Source organism: Vombatus ursinus, unplaced genomic scaffold (assembly GCF_900497805.2).
Source record: "Vombatus ursinus unplaced genomic scaffold, bare-nosed wombat genome assembly UNPS02014959.1, whole genome shotgun sequence".
Classification (NCBI taxonomy): Eukaryota; Metazoa; Chordata; class Mammalia; order Diprotodontia; family Vombatidae; genus Vombatus; species Vombatus ursinus.
In genome coordinates, this window is record NW_020954737.1 from 10,442,645 (window position 1) to 10,465,325 (window position 22,681).

Sequence of the window (22,681 nt, forward strand, 5' to 3'; positions counted from 1 at the left end):
TATGAAGAGTCGGACACAACTAAAATGACTGAACAGCAACAAAATAACAATTACAATCATTATGGTTTCCCACCTCTGGAGCATTACTTTTGTTTTATCTTATATGTTGAATGTCCTCCTATCCTACTACCTTTCCCTACCTTTTGGACTCCTACTTATCCTATAAGGCCCAGCTCAAGTGAGAATGCTTCCATAAATTTTTTCCTGATGTCCCAGTCAAATATAAAGCTTCCTCTATCTGATATAATAGCATTTTGTACTTCATGCATTTGCTTCATTTATTCATTCACTTATTGGATTCTATACATTGTAGTCCTTTGGACATGACTTATCACCCCTACTGGACTATATGCTTCTCAAAGGAAGGGATCATATCTTCTTTATGCTTCTATTTTCCCCCAGAACTTAGAACACACAATGTGTCATAGACAGTAGACACTTATTAAATGCTTGGCAAATTGAACATTATGAATGAATGCGGTACAACTTGACCAATATTTACCATGGGCATCTTTTCCTCCTGGCTGCTGTGGTCTCGTGTTTCCATTTCGATCACCTTGAAAACCTATAAAATTCCAAATGTCTGTGAGTCAAGTATAAACAATTCTCAGCTACTCTATTAACACATATGCTTGCTTCCGGTTTCTCTTTACACTTTGCCCCTTGGCCTGAGTCTCCTCATTAGTACAAATGAAGAAAACACAGTTGAAATTGGCACTAGTCAATTCCCCACTTGTTGACTACTCCTGGGTAGGGTGAGGGGGAATGAATGGGGAAGAAAGTAGAAAGATTTATCCAGTGGGTGATTAGAGATTATTTGTGATAAGTGGATTTGATTTTAGCATTCTACATTATCAACTAGACTCCAGGAACGTTGATGACAGGGACAGTGCCCCATTAATCTCTAAATTCCAGATGGGGCTTAGCACATTGTCTTGGCTCTTAGTAGGTACTCATACAGTTTTGTTGGATTGAATAGGTGCTCTAAGAATTGACCCTGAGCCGTTGTTGTTGTTTGTTCTTCATTCTCAAAGAGGACCATGACGTCAGGGAGGTGATGCCATGACATGCAAGTGAATTGGATTTAAGTGATGGAGGGATGTGCAAAGTCACCACCCTCACTTTCTCCTCCAGAGCCATCTGGGTCCAGTGGCCAGATACAGATTAAGACAAATGGAGATGGCCCCAGGTGCAGTGGGGATCCTTGGCCTTTTCAAGCTAAGGTCTTTAACAGAGCTGACCATAAGCAAAAATAAAAAGGAAGAGGACAGGGAAAGGAAAGGAGAAAAGGGAATAAAAGAAAGGAAAAGGAAAGTCAGAAAAAAAGAAAAGATGAAGAAAATATGGAAATCAAAGGGCAACTTAATAATTCTTTTTTCAAATACTGTATATTAAAGGCTTTTGCACTAAGGGAAATGACCAGCTGTTCCTCACCTTACTGAAGGACTAAATAAGGCAAAAATGTTTAAGAAGCAACATAAGTTGTTTAAGTTAGATGCAAAAACTTTTGGCAGGGTCCTCAATTATTGGAACGGATGTTAAAGGAGTTTGTAAATTCTTTTCTGCTAGGCTTTAAAAATAGGATAAACATAAACTTAGCAGGAAAGCAGTTTATTGGGGAAAAATCTTTGCAACAAGTTTCTCTGATAAAAGTCTCATATTTAAGATATGTAAGAAACTGATTCAAATATATAAGAACGACAGCCATCCCCCAATAGATAAAAGGTTAAAAGATATGAATAGGCAATTCTCAAAGAAGGGGATCCAAGCTCCAAAATACTTCAAATCACTAATAGTTTGGGAAATACAAATTAAAATAACTCTGAGGTTCCACCTCCTACCTATCAGATTGGCAAAGATGACTAAAAAGGAAAATGACAATTGCTGGAGATACTATGGGAACACAGACATGCTGGTGCAGTGTTGGTGGAGCTGTGAATTGACTCATCTATTCTGGAAAGCAATTTAAAACTATACCCCCCCCCCACACACCTTTCTTAGATTCAGTGATATCACTACTAGGCTAAGAGATTAAAAAAATAGGAAAAGACCCATATGTGCAAACATATTTATAACAGATTTTTGTTGTTGAGGCAAAGAATTTGAAACAAGAAGAGTTTTCATCCACTGGAGAAGTACGCTGTCAAAAGATATGAGATATACAATGGGTATCATATTGCTTGCTTTCTCAATGGGTGGGGGAGGGACAGGCAGGCAGGAGTTAATCTGGAACTGAGAATTTGAAAAATGAATGCTAAAATAAAATAAAATGAAAGGCTCTATTTAAAAAAGATACAAGAGGGGGCAGCTAGGTGGCACAGTGGATAGAGCACCGGCTCTGGAGTCAGGAAGACCTGAGTTCAAATCCAGCCCCAGACACTTGACACTTAGTAGCTGTGTGACCCTGGGCAAGTCACTTAACCCCATTCACTAATCAAAAAAAAAAAGATACAAGAAAGGGGCTGATTTCAGAGAAATCTGGGAAGGCTTGTATGAAGTGAGTAAAGTGAGCAGAACCAGGGGAACGATTTCTGTACAGTAATGACTACATTGTAAAGAATTCTGATGGAAGCAATAACCAACCATGATTCCAGAGGACTGATGATGAAGCAATATTACCCACCTCCCACCTCCTGGTGTCAAGTGAGATGTGCATGTTTGGACATGGAATATGAGTTGGATTTGCTTTTCATGGCTATGCTTATGTGTTATAAGAATTGTGATTTTTCTCCTTTTTATTTTGGAGGCTAGGGAGGAGAGGGGTTTAAAAATGAATAAAAACAGTCTTCATTTTTAAGTGTGGCACTGACTGAAGGCAGGGGAAGGAATTGCATGACTTTGTTAATACTTTTATGTTTCCCTCTGGAAAGAAGATAAGGGTAGATTTGAACACTAGATCTTATTTTCAAGGCTGTTCTGCAATTGGCTTTATTCTTTTCTTACTGTTTGTTTCAGGGAAGGAGCTGTGTCAGTCAATCCAGGAAGTGGCTGAGGAGTTCAGCTCTTTCTCAGCTGACACTTCCCTCTGAGACTGGAGTAATCTCTTCCCTGAGCATTAAATAAATCTGTACAGAAAGACACCAGACAAGGATGCAGCCAGAAGAGACTCCCACTCACCAGTCTATGAAACAGATTTTGGGATGTAATACATTCCTCCCACCCAAATGATATGAATTCCCCACAAATATATAGAAAATTAGAAGGAGCAGGTATAGTGAGTATGGGGAACAGTTCCAGGCAACTAACTACTGAGAAGGAAATACGAGTCATCAGCATTCCAGAGATCAGGCCCTTCCCAATGCAAGGCTTTGGATGCAGCTGAGCTCAGGCTAAGGTGCTCTATATAGTCTTCCTGTTTTTCCAAAAAGAATATAGGACTGAGTATGGACTCCAGGGGCCCAGAATGGGATCTCCTGGGCTTTAGGTCTATTCTCCCCTCTCCTGAATTTCCTTCTCATTGCTAAACACATCAGACAGGTACAGTCAGTACCCCTAGGGGTTCAGCAACATATGCAAATGGATACTTACGTTTGTCAAAGGAGAATTTCTTAAGTAACTGTGGTGTTTTGTTCCGAGGGTGTATCTCCACAGTTAAGTGAGTTCCTGGAAAGGAAGAGATGTTGAGAGTATAAGTAACTAGAGGATAGGGTCTGTCAAATATAGAGTATCCATGAAGAAGCATTTATTAAGTACCAGCTCTATACCTGGCACTGTATTAGGTGTTGTGGGGATACAAAGACAGGAAAATTAAATAGTTCCTTCCCTCAAAGAGCTTACATTCTATCAGAAAGGAATATAACATTTTTAACATGTGTACCAGAAATCATTGGTGCAACAAACACTTAATAATGACCTCATATGAACAAAGAATTGTACCACGCATTGAGAGGAGCACACTAGTGTGCTAGGCAGTAAGACAGCTGGAAATGAGAGATTAGGAATCATCATATTCTGCATGAATCCTGTTCTCTTCAAAACCTTTTGGGAAGCTACAGCATGGTATAGTAGAAAGAATGCTATATTTTACATGAGAGGACATGTGTGACTTTGAATAAGTCACTTCGCAGATCTGTAGACCTTTGCCTCCTTTCATATAAAATGAAGGGGGTGGATCAGATGGCCTCTCAAGTCTATTCTGGCTCCAGATCTCTGATCCTAGAACATTTATTCCAGTGTTGTTGCTACTGCTCACATCATTGTGTCCTCAATGGTGTCCAATTTCTATTCTTTGATGAGGATTTGATTTGTAAGAAAGATAACCAAAAATAATTTTGGGCTAAATCTGGCAATTCAGATCACTTTGTGGACAAAACAAGGTAATTAATGATATTGGGGTGTGTGTGTGTGTGTGTGTGTGTGTGTGTGTGTGTGTGTGTATGCGTGTGTGCATACAAGTAGGTGATGCAGTGGATAGAGTGCCGGGCCTAGAGTCAGGAAGACTCATCTTCCTGAGTTCAAATCTGGCCTCAGAGGCTTCCTAGCTGGGTGACTCTGGGCAAGTCACTTACCCCTATTTTCCTCAGTTTCCTCATCTGTACAATGAGCTAGAGAAGGAAATGGAAAATCACTCTAGTATTTTGCCAAGATAACCCCAAAATGGGGTCACAGAGAGTTGGATATGACTGAAACAACTGAACAACAAAACATCCATATATATATATATATATATATATATATGTATGTATGTATATAAAACTATTCTAGACACCAAAGATTTTTAAAAAAGATACTGTGCTTGTTTTTGCCATCCACACAGCCTTATTGGGAAAATGTGAAAGGACGTCATGGATAAAAATGGTAAATAGTGGAGTCTTGCTAATTTTCTACCCTGGAGGTAAAGCTGATGAAACTCTCTCTGGCTTTATGTTTTCACTGGTATAGGGAAACCTCACTGAAGAAATCTCCCATTATCAATACAAATCAGCAAATGCTCTGAGACTACAATCTTAGAGACTTCCTGGGAGTACTGAGGGGTTAAGAGGGTTGCTCAAGGTCACACAGCCAGGATGTGTCAGAGGAGGAACTGAACTCAGTTCTTTCTGACTCTGAGGCCAAATTACTATCCATTATGCTATGCTGGGCTCTTGGGGGTGTAGATGCCTTCTCTAAAATGTCAGGTTCCTATTGTTCTAAGAAATCATTATCGTCTCTCTCTAAGGCCACACTTGGAATGATATTATTAAAATTTGGTTATGTAGTCAGGAACAGTTTCTCTTCTGCGCCTTTCCTATGAATCCTTACCAAACCACAAAGAAAACAGACTCACAGACTCTTTTTTTTTGGTTTTGTTTTGGGTATCTGATGCAAAAATTTATTTTGCTTGACTATTCATGTTTGTAACAAGAATTTTGTTTTAGTTTTGTTTATTAATTTATTTTTAGTTTTCAACATTCACTTTCATAAGTTTTTGAATTTTAAATTTTCTCCCCCTCCCTCCCCACCTTCTCCCCAATACGGCATACAATCTGATAAAGGCTCTACATATACATTCCTTTTAAACATATTTTCACATTAGTCATGTTGTAAAGAAGAATTAAAACCAATAGGAGGAACCACAAAAGAGAAGAAACAAAACAATCTCTAGTCTTGTTACCCTTTAGACCTTAGGTTTTCAATGCCATCTCAGAATCTGAGCTCCCCAAAGGAATGATAACCTTCATTTTCTTAGTTTTACTAAAACTGTAACATATTAAGACATTAATCTTTACTTTATGGGGTTTAATTTTTCAAAGCTATCCCCAAAGTTGATTTCTTTCTAGGTAATGTGCCTATACTTCAGGTAAATGGCTGCCAAGTGGTGGTGGGTGGCATGGTCAGTGGTCAGTCAGTCAGTCAATAAATGCTTATCAAGTGTTTACTATGTACTAGGTAGTGTGTTAAGCATTGGGGTTACAAAAAGAAGTAAAAAACAAAACAAAACAAAACAAGCTCCCTTTACTCAAGGGGCTCATATTCTAATGGGAGAGACAATATGCAAACAGCTAGGTACATACTAGATGTATACATATGAGAACAGAGTGAGGCTGAGGACTTTGCACAACTCTTTCTCACCTAAATCTAATTCATGCACAGTCAAGACATCACCCTTGTGATGTCACTGGTCCTGTTTGAGAATGTAGGAGAAACAACAATACAGTATAAAAGGCACTGGCTTGGTGGGTAGAGGGTGAGGAGGAGGAAGAAGCCAGAAAAGGGCTTCCTGCAGAAGACTGAGCTTTGAGCTCAGTCTTGAAGGAAGCCAGGAGATGAAAGTGAGGAAGAAGAGCATTACAGGCATGACGACAGCCAGAGAAAATGCATAGACTCAGGGGATGAAGTGTTGTGTGTGAGGGATAGCGAGAAAGCTGACATCTCTGGATCACAGAGTTCATGGAGGTGGGTAAAATGTATGAAGACTGGAAAGGTAGAAAGGGGCCAGGTTATAAAGGGCTTTAGAAGCCAAGCAGATATGACGGGATACAGTGACCACAAGGTCTGAACAGAAAGATTTTCCCTAGCTCTGTATATCTAAAGGAACTTAGCATGTTTTCCCATTCAATTATAGAATTCAATTAAAATGGGACTCTAAATTCAAACATTATGATTACTACTCTAATGACCATATTTTAAAAATGTGCTATTTAGAACAAGATTTAAGGAACTCAGCAAGAATAGAAATATTGAAGTGCAAACACAGATACCTTTCTCACTAACTCTTAACAATTAATGATCATGGCTAAATTTTGCCACTGCCTTCCCCCTGACCTGAGGAGATTTAACTCATTTGGGGGTCTCTCTTGGCTTGTCTCTGGCTCTCTTGCAGTTCAGAGGGAGCCCCCACAGTTGGTTCCACTGGATATTAATCCTGCAGCCTTTCTTCTTTTGTAGGTTTGATTACTCTGGTGAAAGAAGCTTTTAAAATTAGATCCCACAAATATTTATTAATCATCTGTTCTTTGCAGAACACTGTGCTAAGTGCTGTGAGAGACATAAAATTGAAATAGGACATAGTCCCTGATCTTAGGAAACCAAGACACACACACTGATATCTAGAATATACAATAATCTGATTATAATTATTTTAGAGGAATGCAGGACAAAGTCCATGGACGATGCAAGGATGTTACCAACAAGGGGAATCAAGGAAGGCTTTATGGAGGAGTGCCATTTGACCTGGGCTTTAAATGGAGGGTAGGGATTTAACAGGGAAGAAGAAAAGGAAAAGCTTTCTAGACATTGGGAACAGTGTGAACAAAGATGGGGAGGTGAGATAGTTGAGGGCACATTTTAAGGAAAAAGGGTAGTCTATTTTGGCTAGAGGAAAGAGTATATAGGGGGAAATAATGTGAGACAATGTTGAAAAAGTCAAGTGGTACCAGATGGTATAGTGCCCTAAGTTTCAGGCAAAAGAATATGTAGGAATTAGTAGGAAATTGGGAGCCATTGAAGATTTTTGAGTAGTATGAGCCACAACTAGATCTCTGTGTAAGAAAGATCAGTCTGACAAATGGATGAAGGATGGATTGGGTGGGAGAGAATGGAAGTGAAAAGACCTTTTGAGAAGCTATTAGAATGCTTTAGGCAGGTGGCAATTCAATAGCCAAGACTCTCCTTGGCAATCGATGGTGAAGTAAATGCAGTTTCTACTTTTCACAAGACTGTTTTCTTAACTATATCATCTATCAGCTAAATGGCACAGTGGATAGAGTACTGGGACTGGAGCAGGAAGTCCTGAGTTCAAATCTGGCCTCAGACACTTGCTAGCTGTGTGACCCTGATCTCGTCTCTTAAATTTTATTTGCCTCAGTTTCCTCATCTGTAAAATGAGGATAATAATGGCATCTACCTTTTAGGGTTGTTGGAAGAATCAAACAAGATAATTGTAAAGTGTTTAACACAGTGTCTGGAACATAGTAAGTGCTATATAAACGTTAATTATTGGTGTTATTTTCAATGTCAGATTAAAAGGAATTGAGCAAAGGCACATACCCATCGTGCAGCAACCTGTCTCCTTTCCCTGAACTTCCTGCAAACCTAGCTGATTCCTTGGTTCTTGCTTGTTCACTCTTGTCCTGACTCTTGACTTCTTCCTGTCCATATTTCTGACTGATGGCTAGAAACGCTTCGATCTATGCCTTTATATTTTCCCCCATACCTCTGGCATCTTGGTTTCTCCCTTGACTTCCCACTCACTGATAGAGTGCTTGTTTTCTATCAGAGAGATGTGCCATGGGGCTACAAACCTGAAGAGAACAAATGGGGGCACATACAGCATAAGAGAGAGATATGCTTCCTTTACCCTGTGGTTATTGAGCAAAGCTGCCTGGAGGATGGAGCACTGCCTTGGCTTTTCCACCAGGGGCTATTGTAGGTGGATTCTTTGTCTTTGAAAATACTAAAAAGATCACAGAATTTAGAGGAAGAAGGAACCTTAGAGGCCATTTAGTTAAAATCTTTCATTTACAAATAAGAAAGCTATGGCCAAAAGAAGAAGTGACTTGCCCAAGATTGCATACAAAGTAAGAAATAAAGCTAGGATTTGAACCCAGTCAATAATAATATGCTAATAAATGTTTAACAACTGGTTCTGAAAAGCTATATACTTTTAAGTTTAAGAAGTATCATAAACATCTTCTCTGTTATATTCTGAAGTCTAGGCAACCAACAAAACAAGAAATCATGCCCTAAATTGCAGCATTTGTCCATCTCCAACATGTAAATGTTAATACTGAAAATTTTAACAATTGGTTCTTGGGAGGCAGTTTGAGCCAACTCCAGCACACCCTTGAACTCAGGTCTTACTGACTCCAAATCCACTACTCTTTCCCTCACTGCCTTTCAGTTATGTGGGTAGCAATACATTAATAGCAGCATCTTTAACAAAGAGGACAACTGAGTTTCCACATTATGACTAATGTCTGAATGATAGTTACTATTGTCATCATCTGGCTGTTTAATATTGACATCAGACATATTCACTGGTTATAGGTGTTCAGTAAGTAAGCAGTTCTGTATTTAACCAGCTAATGATATAATCAGATGCTTGGCCAATGTTATCATTTTTCAACTAGAGTTGAGAACAGATCTTTCTGTTTTGGTTTGACATTATAAGTGAGCACTGTTTGATGGCTTAAGTATGTTCTTATTCAACAAATACAGTTGTCAGTATGTGAACATATTGATTAAGCTTAAGTTCCTGTTTATAAAATGAAGGGGTTCAAATTCAAACATACATATTAAAAACACATTATCATTTCCTCAGTAGCATTAATGATTTTAATGAGAACAAAACACCTTATTTAAAACAAACAAGTAATTAGAAGTTTCAGCAGCCTAATTAATCAAGCTGCAAATTGTGCCTCCCTGTTGCAGACATTATTCCTAAATTGAGTCTTAAGAAAAGGAAGGTGCATACATTCAATGCCTTTATTATTACATATATATGCACATGAACATTTGCAAATGTACGCAAGAGCCAAGATGTGGACACATTTGAAGAGTTTGGGATCTCTTAGATCTCTTAGAATCACTCAACTACCCTAAGGGTATATCGCTGCCAATGGTCATTAGAATTGGACAGTCTAGATGGTACACCATGAAGCTGACTTCCCCTTCACCTCTGGTGGCACTGGGATGGGGCACAAAACGTTGGGGATCCACTGCAGAAATTATTAATGCAGATATCAAGATTATAGCTCAGTAGGAATGCTGGATACAGGTTGTGCTCACAGCCTCTCACATGCCTTTACAGCAACAGTTCTGCTGTTTGAGCTCATGATTATATCCTTTCCCATTGTCTAAGACAGGAGGAAGAGAAATTAGCTTTCTTTGCACCCTTGACCCTGTTCCCTCCCACCTCCTCCAGCACATTGGATCTGGCAATCATTCAGGTTCTTTCATGTATCTTCAATTGCTCCTTTGCCACTGAATTTGTAGAATCATATATTTAGAGCTAGAAAGGATCGTAGAGGTCTGATTTTACAGATGAAGAAACTGAGTCCCAGAGAAGTTGAATGATTTGTCAAAGTCAGAGATAGTAATAGTAATGGCGCTACTTCCTTCACAAATACAACCAAGTCCTCCAGGTCCCAAAAAAGGCTTTCTCTTGGTCCTTCTACATTATACAGCTGCCATAGTCACTCTCTTTTCGCCTTCACTGTCCAATTTCTTGAACAAATTGTCTATAGTACACCATGTTCCTCCACTTCCTCACTACTCACTCTTCCTCAAACCCCTGTTAATCTGTTTCCATCACCCCATGCCCCAACTCTGCTGACACCAATCTCTTAAAAAGTCAGTAACAAACTCCAAATTGTCAAATTCAATGGCCGTTTTCTCTAGTCCACCCTCTCCTACTATATACTCTCTCCTTAAGAGACACTGCATATTCTAGGTTCTTCATCTACTTCTTTAACCACTGCTTTTCTGTCTCCTTCACTTAGTACTTGTTCCTCTCCAGATCCCCCAAGTTGGGCACTCTAAAAGGTTCTGACCTCGGCCCTTTCTCTTCTCTCTTACCAATTCAATTCATTCCCATCTTAAGCTCCCAATCTTGAACTTAGTAAAATTTCCCCTAAACCTGCTCTTCATTCTGACTTCAGAATTCCTGTCAGTGTCACCAATACTCAGTCACCCAATTTTGAAAACTAATTAGCAATCTTTGACTACATTACCAAGTCATATGCATTTAATTTTGCCAAGATATTTCAAATCTGTTTCCTCCTCTCTATTTCCACTGTTACCATTTTGATACATTTCCCCTTTCACTTGTCTGGACCATGGCAACAGCCTCCTGATTGATCTTCTCAATTTTACTTTCTTCTCTCTTCTAATCTATTCTTCATATCTTTGTCAGATTACTTTTCTAATACGTACATCAAGTCATTTCTCTTTCAAAACCTTTAGTGACTTTCTATTGTCTTCTGGGTGAAGTTCATTTTTTTTTTTTTTTTTGCTGTGCATTCAAAGTATTCTATCATCTGGTACCACCTTTCAAGCACTCTATTCACTTTTTGCTGCAGCCAAACTGGATTATCTCTTGTTCCTCAAATATGCCCATCCATCTTCCATACTTTTCCTCACACTGATCTATTCCCTATGCTCAATGATCTCTCTGCCTTGCCTCATTATTCATATTCCTACCTATTCTTTAGAATCCACTTCTTCCACAAAGCCTTCCCTGATCTCCCTTCTTCACTTGTACTCACACAATAATTTGCTTTACATCATGTTAATAAATGACAGATAAATAAATATGAATAGGAACCATCTTCTGGTTCTCATAGTACCTTGTTGTATGAGAATGGGAAAATCCTGGTTGGTTTAGGTTTCCTTCAAGTTCTTCAGAGAATCATAGAATTCTTTCCTAGAATCTAAAACTAAGTGGAAGCTTAGAGAGAATCTAGTCCAGCTTCCTTTCCCCTAAACCTGCTCTTCATTCTGACTTCATTATTCCTGTCAGTGATACCAACACTCAGTCACCCAATTTTGAAAGCTAATTCCTACCTCTGTCCTCATTACCAAGTCCCATGCATTTAATTTTGCCAAGATCTCTTGAATCAGTTCCCTCATATTTAACATATGAAGAAACAGACCCAGAATAGTGAAGTAACTTGCCTAAGATCACAGAGTCAGTTGGTGAGAGGGCTTGCATTAAAATTTGAACTCAACTCTCTTGTCTCACAGGCCATGGTCCAGCTCTTTCAATTCAGAAGAAATTTCTTAGACACTTACAATTTGTCAGGCTCTACATTTGGTGCTGGAAATACAAAAATGAAAACAAAATAATCCCTGACCCCAAAGAATTTACCTTCTACTGAAAGGAAACAAAATCCACACAGATAAGTAAATAAAATTATATTCAAAATTAAAAAATAAAAACAACATAATGGAGAGAAGAGGAAGAGGAGGGAAGAAGCCGAACACTGGGATAGATCAATAAAGGCCTCATATTGGAGGTGGCCCTTGAGCTGACCCTTGAGATGAACCAGGAGCTCCAAGAAGTGGAGGTGCAGAGGCAGCACCTGCCAGGCACGAGAGGCAGCTTGGGGAAAGGCACGTAGGCAGGAGATGGAATGCTTTGGAATGGTGGCCAGTGTGTTATGGTGAGTGAGAAGAAGTCATCAGTTTGGAAAACTAGGTTAGAGACAGATTGTGAAGGGCTTTAAATGTTAAACATAAGAGTTCTTACTTCATCCTACTAATAAATTATCTTTTTTTTAATTGTTCCAATCTATTCTTCATGCCTTTGTCAAATTACTTTTCCAATACACACATCAAGTCACGTCTTTTTCAAAACCTTTAGTGACTCTCTTGCCTTCTGGGTGAAGTTCAATTTTTTTTTATTATTTTAATTATCTTAATTATCATAGAACTTCAAAGTTCTGTGAGGCAGGCAAGGCACATGAGACCCTCATTTGACATATATAGAAACCAAGACCCAGAGAGGGGGTAGCCCCTTGTCCCACTATTCATAAATGGCAGAGGCAAGACTACAGTCGAGACCTTCTGGCTCCCAGTCCCATGCTCTCCCCATGGGGCCATGCCACTTGAAACATACACTGCAGAGCTTTCTAACTTTCTGCATTCTTCCATGCTTCCTCTAGCAGTGACAACTGTAGTGATATGGTTGGTGCATTTTTCTGTGGTGGCCAGGTACTCTGGGGAGCTGTGATAGATGCAACCCATCTGTACCACTGTCAGGCAAGTGTCTGTGAGAGCTAAACTGCAATAAAAGACATATAGATCCCTTCCTGATGCCCCCAACTGCTCCGTCCGCCCACAATTATACTATATTTATTCTGTATATACTGATAAATGTACATGCTGTCCCTATTAAGAGACTGTAACCTCCTTGAAGGCAGGGGTTGTTTCCCTTTTTGTCTCTGTATCCCCTGTCCCTTGTACAGTGTTTTTTTTCTTCTTCTTTTTTTCTTTTTGGTGAGGCAATCAGGGGTAAATGACTTGCCCAGGGTCACACAGACACAGTCAAGTGTCTGAGGCCGGATTTGAACTCAGGTCCTCCTGACTCCAAGGCTGGAGCTCTATGCACTGCGCCACCTAGCTGCCCCCAGTGTTTTGAACATAGGAGGTGTTTAATACATACTTGTTGACGGATATGTGACACTATAGGATTTACTGGTCTGAGGGGCAAAGTGACATAGTGAAAAGAAGCTGGCCTTGGAGTCAGGAAGACCTGGGTTCAAGTCCTCCCAATGTCACATATAGGCCATGTGTCAGTTGGGTCACTTTAACTTCTCAGTACCCTGTGGCAACTCTCTAAGAATATAAACTTCAGGGCATGAGCTGATGTACACCAGGGGTAGAGGGAAGGCTTCCTTGCTGGGAGCTCCCTATCCCAATAAATCCCCAAAATCAATGAGTGTAGTCTGTGCTATAATAATAGAAAGCCTTTAGCTGAGCCCCCCCCCCATGATCACTTTAGGATCTTGGGAAAATGCCTCACTTTCCCCTTCTGTAAAACAGAGCTAATACTCCCTGCCCCCTTTCTGTCAGAAACAGTGTAGCTAGAACAGCAATTCTGAAACTTGTGGTCTCAAGATAAAACCCCTTACACTCTTAAAAATTATTGAGGACTCACCCCCCTCTCCAAGAGCTTCTGTTTTTGTGGATTGTACTTACTGATATTGAAAGAAAGCTTAACAGCATTATTATGAAAGTAGTTTTAACCTTGTGGACACTCCTGAAAGGGTCTCAAGGATGAGGTCTTTAGACATCACTTTGAGAGTGACAGGCTTAGAGAGAGAAAAGCTTTGCATTGAAAGGCAGGAATATCCGAGAAAGTTTCTCACTAATGTTCACATAATGAAGCAGAATGACACTTGAAAGAGGAGAGCCCAGACAAGAAACTGACTATTTAATACTGGCTTCTGGGACTCCAAACCACTGATAGGAGTTGTTTATGGAAGCACTGAGGTCCAAAGGACCCTGTACAAGGGAGTGATTTTCTATTCTTTTTGCCTGCTCCAGTCCATTTTGTACATTGATACTAATCTTCCAAAAACAATCCTTTGCTCAAAATCTTTCAGTAATTCTCCACTGACTATGGACAGCTAGGGGGCACAGAGCACCATACCTGAAGTCAGAAAGACTCATCTTCCTGAGTTCAAATCTGGCCTTGGACACTTGTTAGCTGTGTGACCCTGAGCAAGTCACTTTACCCTGTTTGCCTCAGTTTCCTCATCTATCAAATGAGGTGGAGAAGAAAATGCAAACCACTCCACTATCTCTGCCAAGAAAACCCAAAATGGGGTCACAAAGATCCTGAAAGACTGGACAACAATGACTATGGATAAAATCTAGACTCTTTGGCCCAGGAATCAGGAACTCCACAGCCTTGCCTTTATGTAGCCTTCCAACCTTATCTCCTAATTCTTTTCTATGTATATCCTATTCTTTAGCCAAAATAATTATGTCATGGTTCTCAAACACATCAGGAAGGGCCCCATTCCACCATTTTGCTCCCGTCTTCCCCATTCACCTCTGGTTTAATCTTATCCATCTTTTAGACTTGATTCAAATCTCTGGATTTAAACCAGAACACATCACGGTCAACGACAGGATTATGAACCTATTTCCTAAATTTCACTTCTCTTTGCATTTATCACTAAATCAACCAAGTGCACGGTACCTCCTAGCAGACATTCGTGCTAGGTTTCATGGGAGATAAAGAATAAATTTAAAACATAATCATGCCCTCAAGATGCTTTACAGTCTAGCCGGTGAGAAAAGACACACCTCTGGCAATGCAGCGAAGGGGGAGAAGCACTTAATTTGGAGTTGAGGCCCGGGTTCGAATGGCAGCTCTGACACTTACCACTCGAGGCAACTAACTAGTGTAATAAATAGAGCACTGGACCTAGCATAAGGAAGATCTGAGTTCGTATTCAGCCTCAGACATTTACTAGCCATGTCACCCTAGGTAAGTCACTTAACCTCTGGTTATCTTAGTTTCGTCATATGTCATATCAGGAGGTTAGGACCCTGATGTTCCTTCTAGCCCTGGAGCCATGTTCCTATGATTGTTGACTTATTACCATGATTAGTGATAGTAATGACTATGGGATACATCTAAGAGCGAGAAGATGACTTAGAGATCATCTGGGAAGGAAGGAGATGAATATATTTATTAAGTGCCTATTATATGCCAGGTGCTGTGCTAAGCACTTTACAAATATTAGCTCATTTGATCTTCAAATCAACCCTGGGAGGAAAGCGCTAATATTACCCCCATTTTATAGATGAGGAAACTGAGGCAGACAGAGATTGATCGACTTACCAGCTTCACACAGCTACTCTGTGTCTACTCTGTGAGACACTAGGAGATCTTAGAGAATTCTATGTATAATTAAAACCTCTTGGTATGTTCTATAATCCTACACATTTTCATGAAGAAAATTAAGTAGGGAAAACTCATCTTTATCAATCAATCACCAACATTTGTAAAGTACCTGTTATGTGTTGGATAGTGTGCTAGCCAATTCAAGCCAAGAGTCTCGTGTAATCTCATTCACAAAGGCTCAAATAATCCCAATTCACAGCTTGATCCATGAGGCAGCATGGTGGAAACACACTCTGCTATTTATTCCATAGCTTTTGTTATCTTGAGGTGCTCACCCTGTGCCTTGTTGACCTTTCACTAAGTAGGGGATCTTTCTTGCTATAACCTGCAAATCTTGCAATGTGCCTATTATTCTCATGCCTGGACACCAACACTATAATGGGTTCTCCAACACTTTCTCTCCTCTTCTTTCTCTTCCCTTGTGTTTCCTTAGCAATCCTCCAGAACCTAAATGCTCTGAGACTGGCATGAGAAGACAGTAGAGAGTAAGCTTCTCACCTTTGCCAGAGGCGCTGCTTATAATGGCCAGTCAAGAGGATACCATCTGGTACAGTCGGAAAGTCATTTGCTATGTATTACTCTAGTGACCCGAAAGAGTCTCCATTTCCCATCCATTTCTCATTATTCCCTGGGAAGCCAGGGGTGCCATGTTATTATTCCTACTTTTTACAGGTGTGTTGTCATTTCAATTATTTCACAGATGAAGAAACTTAGAGTAGTCAAATGAGCTTCCAGGTGTTATATCATATGGGAGATGGGAACCAAATTCTACTGACTCTCTGACCCCCCCACCAATCCTTCTCTTAAATACACTGACTCTGCATGGAACTGTCAATGGTCCTTGCCCAGACAGCATTTCAATACCATGAGAAGTGGATATGAGACTGCCAGGAGGGGATTGGAAGCCTTGCTCTTGGAACAGACAATTAGGTTGGAGAAGCGCCACCCAGGTCTAATGCCCCTGCCCTACCATCCCATTGCCCAGCTTTGGGGGACTCTCTCTCCCACAAAGGAAGGTGGGCACAGACACCGCAGGAGATGCCAAATGCTCTCACTGCAAAAGAGGAAAGTCAGATTCATGTACATGAGAGGAACTTAATTAAGAAGTGTCTCATCTAATCTTTGGAACTTTTCTGAGGGGCACTGAATTCCTTCAGAGGTTGCCTGAAGCCTTCAACTTCAGTAGCATCTTCTAGGCCTCTCCTGGATGACTAATCTCCTTAATGTATTAGAAAATCAATTCTGAGTGTAGAGGTTGGAAGGCCATCCGGTTGAGCCCAACAGCCTAATCATATCAAGTGCCGGGAAAGCTTTTAGCCATCAGTGTTATTATTCTTTAAAGAAGAGTAGGCTACAAGTAAAATGAAATGAATTTAACCTAAGGCTATTCTTCAGCCACAGCTTTGAAAAGAATTCATTGTGATGCCCCCATTCCCTACCCTGTTATTTTCTGAAAGGATTGTCTAGTTTTTCCAAAGAAAGGGTCAAAGAGGCACATGAGAGAGTGGTGTTAAAGACCTCGTTTTTACCCACGAGCTTTCAAAATGGGTCCTGGCAAACCTGGAACTATTAAGTGCAGACCAGAACAGAAAACAGGATCTGGTTGTTGTGTGCGTGTGTGTGGGTTTTAATTCAGCATCAGCTGAAGCTGCAATGTCCCTCTCACGGAGGATCTCGGGCAGAACGCGGGAAGGACTGTTTGTACTGGAGAAGACATGACTGGCTGAGGAGTTAGTGACCTAACTCTCTTCAGGCCCACAGAGGTTTAATAGACACTCTATTTTTATTGAGGACAGAACAAAAAGAGCAAGAGAAATTTAACGATAAGACTTTAAGACTCTTAAGTTGCAGAGCAGTTTCTGACCTGGATTTGTAGAGGAAGCTTCCTTGCTGGGAGTTCTTTATACTAATGAAATCCCAGGTCTGGTCAGGAGAATAATAAATGAGAAAGTGATGGAACAGTAAGTGAAAAAGAATAATCACAAGATAGTAACTTCCTCCAAGGCCATTTGTATCTGAACCCCATTGAAAATGATGGGAACAATGAGAACATGATGCCGATACAGTATTTATGTAGCACTTTAAGGTTAACAAATCACTTTGCGTACATGATCTCATTTGCACTTCATAACAGCCCTGTGGGGTAGGTAATAACAAGAGACTGCATTTATATAGATCACTTTAAGGTTTGCAAAGCAGTGATCTCATTCTATCTTCACAACAACTCAATGAGATAAGGGCTGTTATTATCCCCATTTTACAGGGGAAGAAACTGAGGCTAAGTGCCTTGCCCACAGGGTCTCACAGTTAGTAAGTATCTGGGGCATGATTTGAACTCAGGTTTTCTTAACTCCAGGCCCAGCACTCTTAGCTGCAGGTGGTAGTTGAATTGGTTTCTTTGGTTTAGAAATGAATAATTCCGTGAATGTATATAATTTCCTTTTTTCTAAGGAGTTTAAATTATTCCATAAATTTTCTACTTTTTCTTCATAACATCTTTGTTCAGGATTAGTTTGCTTGTTTTCTCTTTGCATTTAACTACTTTGTGTATATTTTTGTAGTTACCGTCTTTATATTTAAGCACATATATATTTCCTTGCTGTTGTTTCTCCCTCTCCTCCTACTTTACAATGTAAACTCCTTGCGTGTAGAGATTGTTGAGTACAGGTTGTTTCATTCTTTGCACTTGTAGCCCTAGCACCTAGAATAATGCCTGGCACATGTTGTTGTTAAGTCATTTTCAATTGTGTCTGACTCTTCATGACTCCATTTGGGGTTTTCTTGGCAAAGATACTAGAGAGGTTTGCCATTTCCTTCTCCAGCTCATTTTACAGATGAGGAAACTGAGGCAAACAGGGTGAAGTGACTTGCCCAGGGTCACGCAGCTACTAGGTGTATAAGACTGGATTTGAACTCATAAAGATGAATCTTCCTGATTCTAAGCCCAGTGCTCTATCTACTGTGCCACCTAGCTGTCCTCGACTGGCACATAATAGGAGCTTAATAAATGCTTATTGATTGAGTGGTTATTGTCATTATCATTATGAGGAAACTGAGGCTCAGATCAGCCAAAAGTGACTTTTCCAAAATCACGCAGCTACTGTAAGAGGTGTGATTGGAATACAGATCATCCTGACTCCAAGCCCAGCACACCATCCACCACACCACTGCTCTAATTTAAGCTATATGTAAGAAAGGAATTTTCTGACAAAATGTGGTTATGAGGACAAGCTGTGTGGACCTTTAAAAATGAAATAGAGACCCATGTATTACAAAATTGTTCCAGAGCACTCCCACTAGAAGTTAGGGGGCTAGGCAATGTGACTTCCAGATGGCTCTTCCAGCCCAGGGATTTTATGCAAGAAACAAGTAAATAAAGGAACAAAAAAGCCTGAGTCTGGTGTAGTGGATTCAGAAGTGGATGGAGTCTGGGACTTGAGGTCAAGAAGTTCCTGCCTCTGCTGCTCATTTGGGATCCTAGACAAATCATTTTACCTCACTGGGCCTCATTTTCCTCATCTGTAGAATGAAAAAACTGGATTAGATCTAAATCTAAATCCTATGATGGGCAATACATACCTGTAAACTACTTTGGCTGCCTTACATAGGACTGGTGAGATTAAAGGTCAATTACAAACCTCCAACTTGAGTGGGATCCTTTCTAAAAAGTACCAGAGTTCTTCAGAACTTCTTTGGTTCATTCCCCACTTTTCCTCTTCCTTCTCTCTGGTCACAAAGGAATGAATATCCTTACTCTTTACTAAGGCTCTCATTTCCTTTCTCCTTCTCTTCAGCAAATCTCTTTCCTTCTCATGTAGCTTTAATCTCTGATTTTTCGTGAATTCTTTCTCATGTGCTTGACACACTTAGGTGTCTCTGATTCTAAACAAAACAAAATAAAAAATTCCCTGACTCTTTCATCTGATCTGGCTGCCAATTTGTCATATTCTTTCGTTTATTGCCAAACTTCTTTAAAAACTTGTCTATTTCCAAAGTCTCCCATAAGGCTCACCATTCACTCTTTTCTCAACCCTTTTGAGTCTGGCTTCCTCTCCCACCATTATACTGAAACTTGTCCCCTCGAAGTCCCTATGACCTTCCTATTGCGATTGCCGTGTTCAGCTCTCATCCCTGTTGGTTTTTCCGTAGCACCTAAAACTGTTGACCACTTCCATCTTTCTAGATGTTCTCTCTTCCTTTGGCTTCAGAGACACCATATTACAACAGTTGTCTTCCTACTTCTCTCACTATTGCTTCTGTCGTCTTCCCTGGCTCTTCACACTTCCCAACTTTTCAAGGTTTTGATTCTTCCCTCATATCTAATCATTACCACTCTAGTCAGTCAACCAGTATTTACTAAGCACCTATTATGAGCTGGCCCACTAGGGGGGAGCAGTGGATAGAGCAATGATCCTAGAGTTAGGAAGACTCGAATTCAAATCTGGCCGTGGACGCTTACTAGCTCTGTGACCCCCGAACATGTCACTTAACCTGTTTGCCTCGTTTCCTCATCTGTAAAATGAGTTGGAAAAGGAAATGGCAAACCACTCCAGTATCTTACAAGAAAACCCTCAAAATGGGGTTGCTACATGACTGATAAATGATTGAACAATATTAAGATCCAGGCACTATGCTAATTACTGGGGATACAAAGAAAGGGGAGGGGGAAACACCATCCTTACCCTCAAGGAGTTTGCATTCTAATGAAAGGCAACATTTAAATAATTATGTACGGACAAGAGGTAGCCGAGAGTAGACAGAACATTGTTTGTTTGTTGTTGTTCTATCCATCCATTCTGGAAGAGGACTAGTGACATCAGGAGGGTGATTCACTGGACTTACAAGTAAATTGGATTTAAGTGAGGCAGGACTGCACAAAGTCATCAGCCTCATTTTCTCCTCCAGAGTCAATGGAGTCCAGTGGCAAGACACAGGTCAAGAAGACTGATGATGACCCTGGATGCAGTGGGAGACCTTGTTTTTTTTTTAAACTAAGGTATTTCCCAAGTCTCAGTTTGTTTGAGTCAATACTCACTCAGTATTTAAAGGCTAGGTAAGAACTGAGGCAAAAGATGGCCTAGTTTGCCTTCATAAAGACAGAATGTATTCAAAGAGAAGAAGGCAGCTGGGGGAACTGGGAAAGGTCTGTTGTAGGAGGTGAAATCTGAACTGAGTCTTGAAGGAAGCACCAGGGAAACTAAGAGATGGTGGGGTTGGGGGAATGGGGATGGGAGTGGAGATGAGCAGAGCATTCCAGGCATGAGCAATAGCCAGTGCAAAGGCATGGTGATGAGAAATACAGCATAGGAACAAGAAGTAGACTAATCCCTTTTAGTCTTTCTCCATAATACTACTCTCTTTCTCTCTACTCCCACTGCCATTACCCTCAGAGAGGAGTTTCATTACCTTCTTCTTGGATTATTCCAACAACCTTCCAATAAGTCTTCTTTCCCATCCTTACAATCCATCCTTCATATCAACTTATATGGAGATCTTCCTTATATATTGGATAATAGATTTAGAGTGGGAAGATGAAGAAACTGAGTATCAGGGAGGCTTAGTGACTTACTTGAGATTACAAAGGTAGTAAGTATTGGAAACAGGATTTGAACTCAGGTCTTTTGACTCCAAATCTAGTATTCCCTCAATGGGACCATGAAGGTAGCCATTCTCTCCTCTGCTCAAAAACTGAGTTTTAAATTATGAAAAAAAAAATAGACAGAGGGAGGGAAAAATCTCAATACTGAAATCTATATGGAACATGGAAAAAATATGGTTAAAAAATGGAAAAAAAACATGGAAAAAATAGTGAGCAAAGACAGAGGTTACCTATTGTCTATTGAATGAAGTTTAAAGTCTTTTGCCTGGCATTCAATGCTCTCCAAAGTCTAGTAGCACTATCCTATTTTCCCCAATCTTATCTCATACTATAACCTATCATGTACTGTAGCCAAACCAAACTATTTTATATTCTCTGAACAAGCTCCGAACTTTCCTGTCTCCAAGTTTCCCATGCCTGGAGTATTCTTCCTCCCTCTGCCTATTGAGTTTTATTCTTTATTTAAATCCCAGTTTAAACACCACCTCCTCCACGAAGCCTTTGCTTCATGGTATCATAGTCATAGTGTCATAGATTTTTTTTTTATGGCTGGAAAGAAGGTATATTAGAGGTCTTTTAGACCAATCTCCTACTTTTACCAACGAGGAAAGGAGTCCAAGGGAGGTTAAATGACTTGTCTGGAGTCAAAAAACCAGGAAGTGCCCCAGATGGTATTAGCATCCAGATCTCCCTATCTCCAAGTCCATCATGTCGCCTATTAGAGAGTAAATATATTTTCCCACTTGCAACTCTAGTGTGTTTTTCATGCCTCATTCTGCATTATAAAGTCATAATACCAAATCTTTTACTATCTATTAAAATGGAATCTATTCCAGTCTTTATGGCGTCATTTAGCTCGCCGTTTAGCTGCCACTAGGTGGTGCAGTGACTAGTATGCTGGACTTCAAGTCAGGAAAACCAGAGTTCAAATCCTTACAAGCTTCACAGGTATTTGACCCAGGGCAAGTCACTTAACCTCTCTCAGCCCCAATTTCTTCATCTGCAAAAAAAATTTCTTTATCTGTATATGTGTACACATATATGCATATATATTTATGTATATGTGTGTTTATATAGGTATAGGTATATGTGTATATATGTGTATGTGTATGTATGTTTATATACATTATCTTATTTGAACCTTACAATAGCCCCAAGAAGTAGGTACTACTATTATTATACCTATTTTACAAATGTACACACACGAAAAACGTTTCACAAACTTGAAAGCACTCTATAAATGCTATTATTATTATTATTCTATAAATGTTATTATTATTATTTATTCATATGCCCAGTTCCTGACAATTCTTTTCTTGGAGAAAGTGTTCATGATGCATTAGATATAACATGACCCCAGGCCCTTCTGAAGGCAAGGCTGGCAGAACTCAAGGAAAGCCTTCCCAAGTTTTGTTATGGACTGTGTCTTCTATTCAAGAGGCAGCCTAGCTGCTGTAACTTCAGAGTCTCATCACCAGATTATCTTCAAGGTGGATTTTTCATCCATGCCACTCACAAGGATCAACTATTAAATAACAGAAGGGTTGTGATCTACATTGGCAGAGGGTCTCCCACCCTGACAAGATCACTGATTCTTTAAGACTAGCTATATTTTGGGGGCAGCTAAGTGATGCAGTGGATAGAGGGCAGGCCCTGGAGGCAGGAGTTCAAATCCAGGCTCAGACACTTGACACTCACTAGCTGTGTGACCCTGGGCAAGTCGCTTAACCCCATTGCTTAGC

At 40.1% G+C, this 22,681-nt stretch overlaps 1 protein-coding gene across 3 annotated transcripts in view; it reads right to left on the bottom strand.

The window, feature by feature from the left end:
* KY (kyphoscoliosis peptidase) overlaps positions 1-22,681 on the bottom strand; it is a 99,150-nt gene that overhangs the window by 62,407 nt on the left and 14,062 nt on the right. For all 3 annotated transcript variants that reach the window (XM_027845304.1, XM_027845306.1, XM_027845305.1), the window contains 2 exons: positions 3,529-3,603; positions 503-565 (listed from right to left, as the gene is read on the bottom strand). In XM_027845304.1, coding sequence (XP_027701105.1) covers positions 503-565; positions 3,529-3,603 — 138 coding nt within the window. The remainder of the gene's footprint in view (positions 1-502; positions 566-3,528; positions 3,604-22,681) is intronic.